Below are 14,800 nucleotides of genomic sequence, written 5' to 3' on the forward strand. Positions count from 1 at the left end.
GGGTCATGTGGCAAAACAAACTCTGACACAAAATGCAGCATTTGGCCAGCATGAGCATTTCAACATGCTGACCTTTGCACAGGAGGCCAAGGTCCAGATAATATCACTTTAAAGGCTTGTGCCTCTTTGTTCCTTGTATAATATTAAGTTTCGTAATCTCAGCTGAGAAATGTCCAAATTAAGGGAATGGAGGAAATGGCTCTCAGAGAGTTCTTAGCCTCCATGGCTTGCCCTAACTGCAAAACTCTCTGGCTTTCAAAATTCCTCAGTGAGGTTTCAGTTCTCTTGAACACTTCAATTGTATCATTGTAGGATACCAAGCAGCAGTACAGCATGTAATACAAGTTTCACTAAACCATCTCTTCAAAGAAGCTTGTAATTGTCCACACCATGGCCACTAATGCATATGAACTAAGGTACAGGTTTCTAAGCAGAACGCACAGGGAACACAGTATCATGGTAAAATGCGGATGGAGAAGACGGGACTCATGAAGGCAGCCGATGCTCTAAGGCATGCATTCGGAGTGTGCGCCAGTGGATCCCAGTCCCGCAGCCAGGCATGCTTGGACATACAGAGCACAGGACATATACGGAATCATGTCCTCTGACCAGCCAGAGAAGAGCCAAAGCAAGCCTAAGGGAAGCCAGGATGACAGACGCTGCTTGGAGAACTAATTTGGCCTACAGAGGGCAATGCTGAGGGGAGGCAAATATTGCTTTGGGTCAAGCAGCAGATCGAGGTAACCAAAACAGACCTCTGACCCAGATTTCCTTTTTGCCGTATCGTCTATATTGAGGAGGTCCCCAAAGCGCTCATTAGTGATAAATTGATGGTGCGTTGGAATGACGCCCGTGTGGCGTCGAGCTGCGATATCGGCTTCTTCTTGCTCGCGTTTAAGTCGTCTCTGGTCCGCTAAAAGTTTCTGCCATGAAATTGCATAAAATGGGCAGTGAATCATCTGGTCCAGGGCATTGGAAAACTGCCAACAAAAACAACTAAGGAAAAAGGTGCTGGGTCAATAGAGAGGAAACAGATGTTGGAGGGGCTTTATGTTCCCACTGTAACCACCCACTGTGTGCTCTGTGTAGGGAGGAGATGGCACTGCAGAAGAAATCTAGGCAGCACTGAAGGCTGGTCCCATGTGGTTACAATGTCTGCAGACCATCCCTCAGCTGAGCTGACAGCGTCCTGCCTCCAGATATAAGGCAGCCGAGGCCACATCATCCAGGGGTCCTTCCGGAGCATTCATGAGCATGGAGCATGGCAGGAGGCCGGAAGTGCGATCCTTACCTTGCTTAGCCAGTGATGAGCTCCCATAGCGTATTCCCACAGTGGAACCAGGGAGGGCTCTTCCTCCTGCCCACATCTGGCCTGTTAAAACTGCTGTGGGCTTTTACTAAGGGGTTCTGTGGCAAGCAGGTCATTTTGTGCTTCCTATTTCTGCTAATTTGAATATGCTCAAGAGAGTAGAAATACCCATTTCAGAAAATATGGCACCCTTCCTCCTAGGCCAGCCAACCCTTCCTCTGAGTACAATTTTAGGAGGCTTTAGCATGTGCACCAAAACCTATTTATGTGATGGACAGAAAGCATCATTTATTATCCTAATGTACTTTTTATTCAACTACTTCTTCCTTAGAGAAATGAAGCTGAGTTTAAGGGATTGCTGTGGACTATACGTACAGGAGATAGTAAACTAAGAATAAGGTACCTGAGTTTAGAAGAAATATTCTCTCCTAAATTAAGGAAACAGTCATTCATTTCTGTTTTTAAAGGCCTTTTAAAATAAACAATGTTACATTTAACTAAATGTCCTCACCAACTACTGAAAGGACCCTACAGAAGAGAATTTTAATGTTTTCTTACTCTAAACCAATCATGCATTCCCAGAATTAATATTGCTTGCAGGAAGGCATTCATTAGAACTGATCATTTTGAGCATTCTCAGTAAAGCATTAGCCTTCTCCTAGCAGGTAGTGAAATGCCTTAAGTGACACCTAGCTCCAAAGGAGGGTGGGCCCACCTTTCTATTCTTCTCTAGGGTCTACCAATGATAAAGCAGTAACTCGTCAAATAGCTATGGGATTTCCAGCACTCAGGTTAAGTTGTGGTAGATTCAGTGAGAAAAGACATGAGAAAGTGCTTTGTGAAACACCATAGGGCCCTGGTTTCCAGCCCTGCCTCTGTTACAAGGTAACTTTCTATGTGGTCTGGGGCTAGCCAGTACCCTATGGCAGTCCTTTCCTGGATAAAACAAAGGAATTGGCTGGATGACCACCGATGTCCCTTCCAAGACTGACAGGTTCTTGTTTTCTGAACTGCATTATCATCAATGTTAATAATAAGCCACTTGTGGGACTTCCCTGGCAGTCTAGTGGTTAAGACACCATGCTCCCAATGCAAGGTGCACAAGCCATTCCTGGATGGGGAACTAAGATTCCACATGCCGCATGGCATGGCCTAATTATAATATGAGTGGGTGCAAATGGAGCAGAGCTCCCCTCCCAGCTTGAATCTGACCTCAGTAAATCCATCATTTCCATAGTTTAAATATATAAGCCAAAAACCAGGGATAAGGACACCAGGATCTGTGAGCCAGTATATTCAGGAAACAAGCTGCTCATCCTCTGAATCACTGTATCAGCAAAGTAAAACCTGCCTCCCACATGGTAGGTGAGAATTCTATTACAAAACCTCCCATGTTGGATGCTAGGGTTTATACTCCTGAAATGGAATGTCACCTCCCTTCATCATTGCAGGCCAGGTTTCAATAGGTGGAATCTCATATCTCAGCGACAGTGACAAACAGAAGTCTGTTCTGTGGCCTGATGGACATGCACTGTGACCTTTTCACATTGTTATCACAAATAATTCTGTTCATCAAATGCTTCCTTGATTATCTTTTCACAGACAGGTGCAAATGTTTTACTGAGTGCTGTCTGTATGGTGGCCCGAGAAGGGCAGAACTGTGGTCTTTTTTTGTCTTTTGTCTCTCCAGCTGACAGCATGACTGTTACCCTCCAGCTCTCTTCAATGTCAGCCCAACCCTAAATCCTTAATAAAAACCCCCCTAGACTCTGAAACCACCCCAACGAAACAGAACACAGGAAAAGGGCTTTGGACTTTACAGGGAAGGGGACACAGTTGTGTACACATGACCACCTTCCCCTCCTGCCACCAGCCTCGAAACAATTCTTCCGTCTTTTCACTGCAGGAAAACGGTCCTCAGAGCTTGTTTAATCAATAGGACCCTTTCTTCTGGGAATGTGAAGTCTAGAAAGCACATCTTGTAATAACACTTCATCACAACAGCAGCTTGTGATTCTGCCCATTTAGCTGATATACAGAACCACCTCTTCCTAAATCCCAAGAGAATGTGCCCCTTTCCTGGCCCCACCAGTCAGATCACTGCTGTGCACGTGTTTCAGCAGCTGCAAGACAAAGGCTGATCCTGAAGTTCTTGGGGTATCTCTGAGTTAAAGGCAACTTCTTCAAAATGTTTTTATAAAGTGTATTTATCGTGGTCATTATTCTTTTTACATTTCCTCTTTCTCCTATTGCATCCTTCTCACAATATGAACTGTGCTTTGTGTCAATAGAGGGTAAGCTTCCTTGGAGAATAATAAAGTGGGGGTGAGGGTGCTCCCCTTTCGAGGTGCTGAATGCAGAGGTGGGCAACCTCTTTTTGAACCTCCTGGGCTGTAGGACTGGCTGGACGTGGCCTTTGGAAGTTAGTGTCTTGAAAAAAATCAGTCCTACTTTTGGGAGAAGTGGACTAAAAAAGGAGTGATCGAGCCTATGTCATATAAAAAGTCACCTGTGAAAATCCCTATGTTTGATTCTAACTGCTAGGTCATGTCACCTCCCTAACTATTTTTGTCTGCACAAGAGCTTAGAGAGTTCAAAGGTGGCAATTACCTCTTTATCATCATGACGCCGTCGAATAAATTCTTCTGTGGATTCCAAGTAATCAGCTGGTATAAAATGCCTTGGTGACTCTGAATCTTCAAAACAATAAAGCAGAATTAAAACAGGCAAAGATTTAGTGGGAAACCAGATTGGGAAAAGATTTCACCTTTCATCCATGATAAATATCAAGTTTTTACCATTGTCGTTTGGTGATCAGTATCCAAATTCTGAAGGAAAAAAAACCAAACCCCCTCCCTCCTGCTTTTTGGATTTACTTGTGAACTAGTTTCATACACAGAAAACTAATGAGAGGCCAAAAGTGAGCAAAGAGAGGACCATCTTAGAAAGGTGTCCCTATTAATAAGGCGTGCAGGGTCTTACAAGACACACACTACACTCACACACACACACACAGGGCCACCGAGAGAGGCTGCCTCTCAAAAAACCTCAGCGTGAGTCAGGATTGGTGTGAACTGCAAGGGGTTCAGGGAGTTCAAATCAACAAATTTCTCAGATGAGCTAAACGGCCAATTTTTCTTTCGAAACAGAGTTTGGTGGTTAGTCTAAATGACATGGGGGAATCTGTTTTTAAAGAAGAGCAGCCACTACGAGCCATGATTAATTGCCAAGCAAAACAAACAGAAAACAAAGGACGGACCAGAAAATGAGCACCAAGGGCACAGGGGAGGAGGGAACACAGCAAGCAGAATGGAGGGATGGGTGAGGCGAGACTGGTCAAACACACGGAAGGCCACCTCCGAGGGGCGCCCCCAGTTCCCCGCGGGGGTTGTTGTTTCTGTCCAGGCCCTGGTCTGAGTACGGCACAGAGTTCCCGTTACTAAAGGCCCGCGGGCAGACCTCCGGGGTCGCAGGTCTCTCCTGAGGGGGCTCTGAGATCCGGCTCAGCCGGGCCATGGTGAGCCGGGAAGACAGGCGTTTGGGCACCGAGGGCCTCCCCCCGGAGGGGGGTTCGTCCCGATGGGGCTGACTGGGGGGCTCTGGCTTCTGGCCCGAGAAGTCCCCAGGGCCAGGCTGTCTGAGAGGGTGCTGGAGGGGCTTTTTCAACCGAAAGGGGAGGGGGCTCATTAGGTAGATGTTCCTGAGGAGCGTGCCCTTGTCCCCCCGGGGATCCGGGCGCCAGTCGGGCCTCCGGGAGGCCTGCTGCTGCTCGTGCCTGCGGATGGTGGTGAAGCGGGTGTAGGAGGCCGGGCAGGTGCCCTTGCACTTGTTGAGGCGGTGTTTGGGGAAGTCCCCGTGAACGCTGCCGCTGCTGCCCTCTCGGCTGTCGCTGGACACGTTGGAGCAGCGGTCCAGCTCGTCCGAGCAGGCGGAGAGGGGCTCGGAAGGCACAAGGCCCCGGAAGCCCAAGGCGGAGTCCACCATCCGGCTACACGTCGGGGAGGCATAGATGATGCTCCCGGAGCTCAGCCCGTCTACCTCCCGGGGCCGGAGCTTGGTTGACTCCAGGAGGGACTCGGCCGAGCGGGCGGACACGAGGCCGCTCCGGGCCAGCACGGGTGTAGGGGACTTGCTTAGCCTGCCGGACAGATCCAGGGACGGCATGGACCGGGACCGCTGAATCAGCTGCTCGAAAGCCGTGATGCGGGAGGAGACAGTGTGCTTGGGAATGTGCTCCGAGCCCTCCTGGCTGGTGCCCAGCTCGCCCCGGGCCAACGCCAGGCCGCTCCTCTCGAAGTGGGAGGCCAGATCCCGCACGCTGGAGGAGGAGCCGGACCCCAGGAAGAGTCCAGCCCGGTTGATGTGGTGCATGTCGCGGTAGAGCATGGTAAACTGCGGGCCGGCCTTCCTCGAGAGCGGACAGGGCCTCCTGGCGGCGGCGCCGAACTCCTGCAGGCTCAGCGTGCTGCTCGAGCGGCCGTCGTAGTCCCGCCGCGAGCGCATGAGCAGGTTTTCCACGCTGCCCCCAACTGGCAGTGGGAGGCCTCTTCTGGAGTCGTTCAAAGAACCCGAGACACAAAGATTCTCGCAGCTCTGAGCCTTTTCTGACGGCAGAAGGATGCTCTTCCTATCCTGCAAGAGAGCGCTGGGAGCAGAGAGCCTGGGTTTGAATTTGGAGGGTAGGATTTCTGAAATGCAGGCTTTCGCAGCGGACAGGGGCTTCTTGTGCTTACACCCAGGGCCTAACGCACTGCTACTGTGAACTGCTCGGCTATGAGCTGAAGATGAAGAAATCATGTGAGCATTCCCACCTTTACGATCCACTGGAAGCATGCAGAATAAAATAAACAGACCCATTAGGTTAAAGCTGAAAGCTGCTACAAAAAAAAAAAAAAAGAAAGAAAGAAAGGGGGAGAGGGAACATGCTTATTTGTCAAAGGGTTTTGGTGGGGTTTTTTTTTTTTTTGGTTTCTTTTGTTTTAATTTCCAGTCGATGTCCGGAAGCAAAATAATCTGTGCTGCAAAGCAGGTGCAAAGATGCAACAAAAAATGGCCACCCTGTTAGAATTAGGAAAAGCTCAGCTAATTTCTAAGAAAAGGGAACCAGAACAAAAAAGAGAGAGAGAGAGATGCTTCAGGGAGAGCAAGGTGGGGATTCAAAGGAAGGGAACTATTAAAACCAGAAAGAAAAATGGCCGGTGAGAAACTCAGGAAGGGGGCCGGGAGGGCTCAGTGACCTGGAAATGGATCTGAACAAGTCAACACTGATCCCGGTAGCTGGAGGTTTACTCTCGCTGCCATCACCCTAGGAATGGGTACAGATGGCCAAGAGACACCCCGATAACACTGTAGATGGGCCAGTCTTGCAGGCTACACCCCATTACCTTTAGTGGAGGCCGAGCTGGATGGCCGCTTGAGCCCACTCAGGCCCTGGAGGGGGATGTCTCCTCCTTCCAGGACACTTTTATAAATCTGCCTCTCATTCTCCAAGCTGGTGAGATCCCCCGGAGCCCCATCGGATTCCCTCTTCACCGCATGGAAGTTGGAAGAATATACACTGAGAACAATGAAATTTTTAAAAAGAGAAGAAAAAAAAAAAAAAAAAACCACAGCAATTAGTATTTTTAACAGTTTTCTAAAAAGCACATTACCAGCTGAGGATAAGGAAACCTAGCTCCTGGAATCCTCACCAAGCACAGTCCTTCCTAAACGGCATTCTTATTTAGCCACAGAGCTTGACAGACAACACAGGCCCTCGGGGGCCCCAGAATGTTCAGGAATTGTGTCCCAACAGCAAGGTACTCTGAGATGACTGCATTTGTGCTTTCAAAGAATAACTGAGAATCACTGCCTGGGCACAGAGCAGGGTCAGACAGGAGGGGGTTCTGGGGCCCAATGACTGCACACAAGAGGAGAGAGTCAAGGACATAAGTGGAGCTTCTAACATGTCGCCAGCCAGAGTTGGCCATTTCAAGTCCAGCACCTGCGTAACTTTTCTAGGTTGTTCCTCACAAGTGCTTTGACCAATGAAGCATGAAATTGAACAACAAAAGGTAGTTGCCCAGCTGTCCTGGGTCTCCAGGAAAATCAGCCACCAAGTGCAACCGGAAACTGGCATTCTTTGTGCACTTATTCCATCCATTGCTTTCAAAATTTGTATCAGCACCTTAGGACATGCATTATGGAGTATCAACTATCACTTGTTTATCTTCATCTTGTTCAAAGTCTAGGTGTTTTTGCAAGTTACCGCAAATCCTTTATGGAATGAGGTGGGGCACAGAAAAAATTAAGAGCACTTACTCACTGAACCCTCCCCTCCCCCTAATTCCAGTTTTCTATGCCTTCACCCACAGACACACTGACACGTGGGCATACTCACACATGTGTGCACACACACTCAGACCAGGAGTGACCCCCTTTCTCCCACAAAAGCACTCAGGCTCTCACTAGGCTGCTTTTCTGTCCTACCGAATTCCATTTACCAGTATCAGTATGGATTTTTCAGCTGAAAGATATAAAACAGCTTGATAACATTGATTCATTCCAATATTTTATTTATTCTCAGCCATAACCAGCTGCCTGACCTCACACCCCCTCTACCTCACCAGTTATCAGGACCCACCCCTACCCACAGCCACCCCACCTTTGGCCGTTATCCAGCCGTTATCACCATTTTTTCCTGCTTCCATCAGAACAACAAACCAGTACTCAGGAAACCTCTCAGAATGGATCTGCTCTAGCCAATTGTTTTCTTTCTGATACCAAAGCCAACATGCTTTTTCCAGATGTGTACACTTTGCTACTGAGGGGCTCCTTGTTTAAAAACAATATCTAAAACCTCTTGAACAATGTTTTAAAATATATCATCTCTATTAGATCTCCTAATATTGGAAAGGCATATCCTCTGTCCCACTTTCTCCAAGGGAAAACCGAGGACCAGAGGGGTAAAGGTATTTGCTGATGGTCACAGAGTTGTTGGGTCTTGCTGTGTTCCAACAGATCAGAGAGGATGGGGAAACCAGTCAGACTGATCGAGAAAGGGCCAGTCAGGACTAGCAGCCACAGATTACTCAACAAAACAAGTCAAATTCAGAAGCTCAGAGGAATCTTCTGGTATCCAGTGGTTAAGACTTGGCGACTTCACTGCTGAGGCCTGGGGTTCAATCCTTGCTCAGGGAACTAAGATCTTTCATGGTGTATGGTAAGACCGAAAAAAAGAAGCTTAGCCCTTGGTAGTCTGAGTTGAGCCACTTTGGGTTCGGAAAGAACAAGCCAGGAGGAGATAGCGTGGGGAACTCACCCCCTGACTAAGATGCAGAGCTGACTGCTGAGCTTCAAGAGGGATTCAACAAAAACACTCACTAGAAGGATAAAGTGAGAGAACAGAGTAATCATCTCAGGGCCAACTGTTTCCAAACGTGTCACCAGGCGTGCTCTGGAGGAGGCAGGCTGGGTCCTGGCAGGCTGTGAGTCCAGCCTGGCACCCATGAGGAAAGTGATCAGCTGAGGCAAGCCTGCTATCTTGAAAAACTTGGAAACAATCCGTTTCTCACAGCCTCAGTTTCTTTCATCTGCAAAACTAGTAGGTATGATGAGACTGTCCACAAAATCCACCTTCAGATCCGTTATCTATACAGACATTTCTTTTGAGCTCCAGACAGACATTCAACTATCTTCTAGACATCCCCTACCGCATGATCCTCAGACATCTTGAACCCAGCCTGTTCCAAACCATCCTAGCTCTGTCCCTCCGTCTTCCTTCACCCAAGCCAGAAAGCCAGTAGAAATACCCTCCTTTTCCCTCCCCAGACCTAAGCAGTCCCAAGCCCTGCTTATTCCCTGTCCTGGACCCAGTCACATGAATCCTTCTGCTCTCTTCCCCCCTGGGACTGCCCACGACTGCTCCACTACACCTCTGCAGGAAGTACACTGCCACTGCCCAAGTCTCCAGTCCTCACTTCCTCCAGTCATCTCTGCAAATCACTGCCAATGATATTTCTAGAGGAGATCTCAATTTGTCATTCCACTGCTCATTTTATTCACTCTACAAATATTTACTGAGCACCTACTAAAAGTCAATCATTCTCCTAGGTCGAAAGTAAACAGAGGACAAAACAAAGATTTCCTACCTCATGGAGTCACTGTTCAAAACCATTTAGTGTTTTCAGGGGAAAAAAGAAAAAAAAAAAAAAAACTGTCTCTAGACTTTGGGGAATCTAGACTATCTTAGGGGCTTCCCTTTTAGTTCAGCTAGTAAAAAATCTGCTTGCAGTACAGGAGACCTGGGCTTGATCCCTGGGTTGGGAAGATCCCCTGGAGAAGGGAAAGACTACCCACTCCAATATTCTGGCCTGGAGAATTCCATGGACTATACAGTCCATGAGATCACAAAGAGTCAGACTCGACTTTCACTTTCAGACAATCTTAGAGTACTGCATGCAAAACATTTTTTGTATTTATAATATAATGCGACTGTCATTCACTTTTTTACAATATTTTTTAAACTTTTATCTATTTGGCTGTGCTGAGCCTTAATTGCAACATGTGGGATCTTAGTTGCCATAGGTGAACTCTTAGTTGTGCAAGTGGGATCCAGATCCCTGACCAGGGATCGACGCTGGGTCTCCTGCATTGGGAACATAAAGTTTTAGCCACTGAACCACCAGGGAAGTCCCTGTCATTCACATTTTATTTGCTGCTGCACGATAGAACCTTTCTTTGATTTTCCTCTCAAACACTTCCTGGGCTCCATCTCTGAATTTACAACACTGCATTCTGATTGTCATGTGAAAGTGAAAGAAAGTGAAGTCGCTCAGTCATGTCCGACTCTTTGCAACCCCATGGACTGTAGCCTATCAGACTCCTCCGTCCATGGGATTTTCCAGGCAAGAGTGCTGGAGTGGATTGCCATTTCCTTCTCCATGTACGATCATGTAATTTTCCAATGACACTTTTCCTTGAGGCCAGGCAGTTTATCTTATGAATCTTTGCATGCCTGGTGTCTAGCACTGTTGTTCAATAAATACACATTGGTGGAATAAATGATTCAATGCAGTTAAATGCCAACATGCACACAGATTTCTGACATTTTTAAGGCCCAGGGAAGTTTCTAATCACTCATGTAAATCTACCCTAATGATTTGTGTTTTGATCTAAAATTAGATTAAGGGGGAAAAGTGATTTCTCTAGTAGACCATCACCACTGAAGAAAGAGCAGCTTGTTCTTGAGTGCCACCTGCTGGCCAAATAAAATAAAGCTCTTCAGCAAAAAAAAAAATATATTCGTGCCAAAATGCTAAGTCATGATGAAAATGATGAGTAGTCTACACTGTTGACTTACAGATCTGATAACTCCAGGGAAATAAAATTCAAAATGGGATATACACTATGATCACAAGTATGAAAGATACTTTTTGAGATGAAAGACTGACAGCTGTATTAAGATATTTGGGGTCATGGGTGAATTTCCTTCTCTCTCTTCCCAGGTTCTTTTCACATTGTGATAAGGAATCATGCTAATAAAATTCTAAACTGCAGTCTGCTCAAGATGTGAAAGTGGATTTAAGACAACACCATCACTTCTTACGGACTGACCACAGAATTTTTGATCCTGGGCCATTTGGTGACTTGTCTTTCACTGCTGCTTAAGTTAAGTCAAGTCTTGACAACATTTCTTTCACATATGATTCGTTTTCACAAGCTGCCTGCCTCAGTGCTAAGCAAGCTGGATTCTAATTAACTGAGATTTATAGGTGTATTCATTTATTCAGCAAACACTTACTGTACACTTTCCTACATGTCAGGCCCTGCACTCAGGCTGATTCGTCCCCAGCTGCAAACACTGAAAAACCTTACTCATTTGAACAAACTGGGAGAGAATCAAGCCTGAATTACTGAAAAGTCCCCACAAGGAAGAACAGCAGGAGGGAAAAGCTCATCTATTTCTGTCAAGATGAGAACTGGGCTATGACTGAAAAACAGAGGTCTTCAGAGACCTATTTCCATGATACAAACAGAAAATGAAAGTTGCTCAGTCGTGTCCAACTCTTTGCAACCCCATGTAGTCCATGGAATTCACCAGGCCAGAATACTGGAGTGGGTAGCCTTTGCCCTCTCCAGGGGATCTTCCCAACCCAGGGATCAAACCCAGGTCTCCTGTATTGCAGGCAGATTCTTTATCACCTGAGCCACCAGGGAAACACAAGAACAGAGTACTTGATAAATTAACACATCAAATAGCTTTATGTACACAAGTACTCAGAGTGTCTGAGAGCAACTTCCTCTTTTAAAAAGCCTGCATGGAGGGGATTCTCTGGTAGCTCAGTGGTAAAGAATCCACCTACCGATGCAGGAGACACAGGTTCAATTTCTGGTCCACGAGGATCCCACATGCTGAGGTGTGCCACAACTATCGAGCCTATGCTCTACAGCCTAGGAACTACAACTACTGAGCCTGTGTGCCTACAGCCTGTGCTCTGCAACAGGAGAATGTACCGCAATGAGAAGCCTGCAAACCACAGCTGGAGAGTAGCCCCTGCTTGCCACAGAGAAGTCTGTGTAGTAACAAAGACCCAGCACGGCCAATAAATAAATTTTAAAAATTATATATATTTAAAAAGCCTGCATGGAAACTTCCCTGGTGGTCCAGTGGTTTAGACTCTGTGCCTCCACTGCAGGGGATGTGGGTTTGATCCCTGGTTGGGGAACTAAGATCCTGCATGCCATAGGGCACAGCCGAAAAAACATTCTTTATACCCTCAATCCTGCTCACTTACTATTACACAAATGGCTCCTTGTTTTTTCTTTTTTTAGTCACTCAAAACAGTAAACTCTAGCATGCCTTTCTTTGGTTAATTTAACACCCAGTTTTGAATCAATGTTGGTGCAGATGAGAGTTTATAGAGGGCACCAGTAGAGCTCAGCAGTTCCCTGGCCTAGCATGTCATTGCTCCTACGCTGGTGGTAGCTCTGCCACGCACAGCTGCGGAAGCCAGGCACACACTACCTTGACGTGCCTGTTTCCTCACCGATAAAATGCAGAATAAAAATAACAGCTGATCCGAGAATGCTGAGGACTAAATGAGGTAAAGTATAATGCAACGCTAAGCACAAGACTTGGCACACAGTTAAGTGTGCAAACAACCATTCAAATTCTTTCATTCAAGACCTGTTCATTGAAGATCTGTGTTCTTAACAGCCTGTGGAAGCTGCCTTCTGAATACTTTTAACCTCTACAATCTATTTTATTCAGTTGCCACATTGCCTTTTTATTTATTTATGTATTTTTTGGCCCTGAAACTATTAGGGGGCTATATGTTATGCTTCTATCAGAATACCCGGCATAAAGCCTTAGATCATTAGAAATTCAGTCAGCCAGCCACCTGAAACACACTCACCAACATACCCTAATCCCAGATGATTGACTTTCAAATGAAACTACTCTTGCAAAATGTCTTCCCTGGCCAGATATGATAGACTGGATATGCCCAAGTGACTGTAATATTTGACCCCCAAATCCATAAACTCAGCATTCACACCAAGTCAGGCTTCTATCTGCTGCACAGCTGAACTTTGCTCTGTGCAGAGTTACCCAACCCAAATGGAACAGGGAATAATAGTGAGCCTTTCCTCCCCGTCATATTTCAGAGTGAGATACAGATTATAATCTCATGGTGACGAGAAGCTGCTTCTACCCGAACAGTCCCCACATCTACTGGGTGCACCAGGCACTACGGGTATGCAGTCCTTACCCTCATGGGGTTCACAGTTTATTGTAGTCACAAAAACACAATAGCACCAGTCAGGTATACAGGCACAGAAGGAAGTGCCAATAAGAGGTACCAACACGTTTGTAAGGGGGTGGGGCAACAATGGAACATTTCCAGCTGGGTTGACAGCTGCATAGCTAAGTATGGAGACAAGAAATCTTGGAGAGGATGTAGGTTGGCTTGGGGGAGGGGAGGAGAGGCCGGCAGTCACCCTATGAGGAAGTGCATGGCTTGTGCATTCACGAGCCAGGAAGAATTCCAAGAATTGGTATAGGGGAATAAACCCAGATCTCGGAGAATGAAACAAGTTGGCCCCATCTTTCCTGTGACAGGTCCAGCCTGAAGACTTCACCCCCCTCATTCCAGTCACCTTTATACCAGATGCACCTCAGTCACACACCCCTCCCCGCTCCCAGTAAGCAGCTTCTCAATTCAGACAAATAAGCTTACAGCCAAAGGTAAAGAAGCCAACACAGGGAAAGGCTTATCAGAGGTAAGATGAAACATCACAACATTAATTCAGAAAAGGAAGAGAAAAAAATAATTTTAAGACTATAATTGCTACTTATCACCAAACTGTACATCATTCGAAGGAACTAGACTGAAACAAACGAAACACAAGCCTTCCCATTTTGGACATTTCATACATCAAGCCATGTAAACAATGATAACTTACTATCCAGGAGGCTCTGAAGAAATGTCTGGAGTCGGGCTGACTGCTGAGCTCTGTAAACATCAAAAAAAAAAAAAAAAAAGACTTACTTTGACTCAGTTATTTCAAGCCAAGGGGAAAATAGAGAAGTCGCTTTCTTGTCCTAGTTTAGATGAAGCCGTCCGGGAGGCAGGGAGCCGAACTGAGCTGGAAAGGGCTCAGTGCAGGTGGACAGCGGTGCTCTTTCTCTGGGAGGAGGATTTCCGGGCTTTTGCCTCCCGGGGGCTGCACCCAAGGCTCTCTGCGTGGGTCAGGAGACGGCCCACTCCTCATGGGTATCTCCAGTCGCAGGCCCACTGGGTGGATGGCCCACCACTTCGCAACATGCATTAGTGACATGGACAGCACCTTGCACCAGCTTATCCCCAGCCCTCGGACCCCTTGCCAAGCCCACCAGACTCCGTCATGCACCCAAGTGCCACAACCAGAGAGTGTCACCCAACACTTCATCAGGTACATAACAAACCAAAAAAAAGCATTTAAAAAGACCATACTTCTAGATCATTCATTTACCCCTGGAAATGGGGAGCAATGCCTGTTTCACTGAGGAGAGCGTGTTATCAAATGACAGGCCACTATGCAAAAGAGAGAAAACCAAGAGCTCTATGCAGATAAAAAGCAGCATAATTACAGAGCTTAGGGTGTCTATCATCTTGCAGAAGGAAAGGCAAAGGGTGTGATGTATTTGTTTTTAAAATAACATGGTAGTTGAATAAGTCAATGTACAGCTTCACTTTTAAAGACGCTTCGATCTCTGCTAATGACCACTTCAAGAACAAGCTCTCTGGAAGAGAAGAGGCACTTGGGGAAAGGAGAGAAAGAAAACAGCAGGAGGAGGAGAAGGAAGAGGTTGGGAAAGGAGGCGGAGATGGTGGGAGGGGAGGCAGCCTTCTTTGGGGGCTCACGCCGGCTGTCCTCTGGCCCTTACCCCCAGTGTTCCTGGGAAACCACTGCTCTCCCCTCCACGTCCAGCCCCGGTGCCCACACTGGCCTCTCCCACCCATCCTCTCC

The 14,800-nt window shown here is 46.8% G+C and overlaps 1 protein-coding gene across 41 annotated transcripts in view; it reads right to left on the reverse strand.

Annotated features, from left to right (window-relative positions):
* SORBS1 (sorbin and SH3 domain containing 1) overlaps positions 1 to 14,800 on the reverse strand; it is a 234,640-nt gene that overhangs the window by 30,661 nt on the left and 189,179 nt on the right. For 36 of the 41 annotated variants that reach the window (XM_070780518.1, XM_070780516.1, XM_070780517.1 and 33 more), the window contains 4 exons: positions 13,754 to 13,803; positions 6,694 to 6,866; positions 3,920 to 4,005; positions 756 to 923 (listed from right to left, as the gene is read on the reverse strand). In XM_070780518.1, coding sequence (XP_070636619.1) covers positions 756 to 923; positions 3,920 to 4,005; positions 6,694 to 6,866; positions 13,754 to 13,803 — 477 coding nt within the window. Of the gene's footprint in view, positions 1 to 755; positions 924 to 3,919; positions 4,006 to 4,665; positions 6,133 to 6,693; positions 6,867 to 13,753; positions 13,804 to 14,800 lie in introns of all 41 variants that reach the window. The other 5 variants (XM_070780550.1, XM_070780542.1, XM_070780556.1 and 2 more) reach the window with 2 other exon arrangements.

The sequence above is a fragment of the Bos indicus genome, chromosome 26 (genome assembly GCF_029378745.1).
Source record: "Bos indicus isolate NIAB-ARS_2022 breed Sahiwal x Tharparkar chromosome 26, NIAB-ARS_B.indTharparkar_mat_pri_1.0, whole genome shotgun sequence".
NCBI lineage: Eukaryota > Metazoa > Chordata > Mammalia > Artiodactyla > Bovidae > Bos > Bos indicus.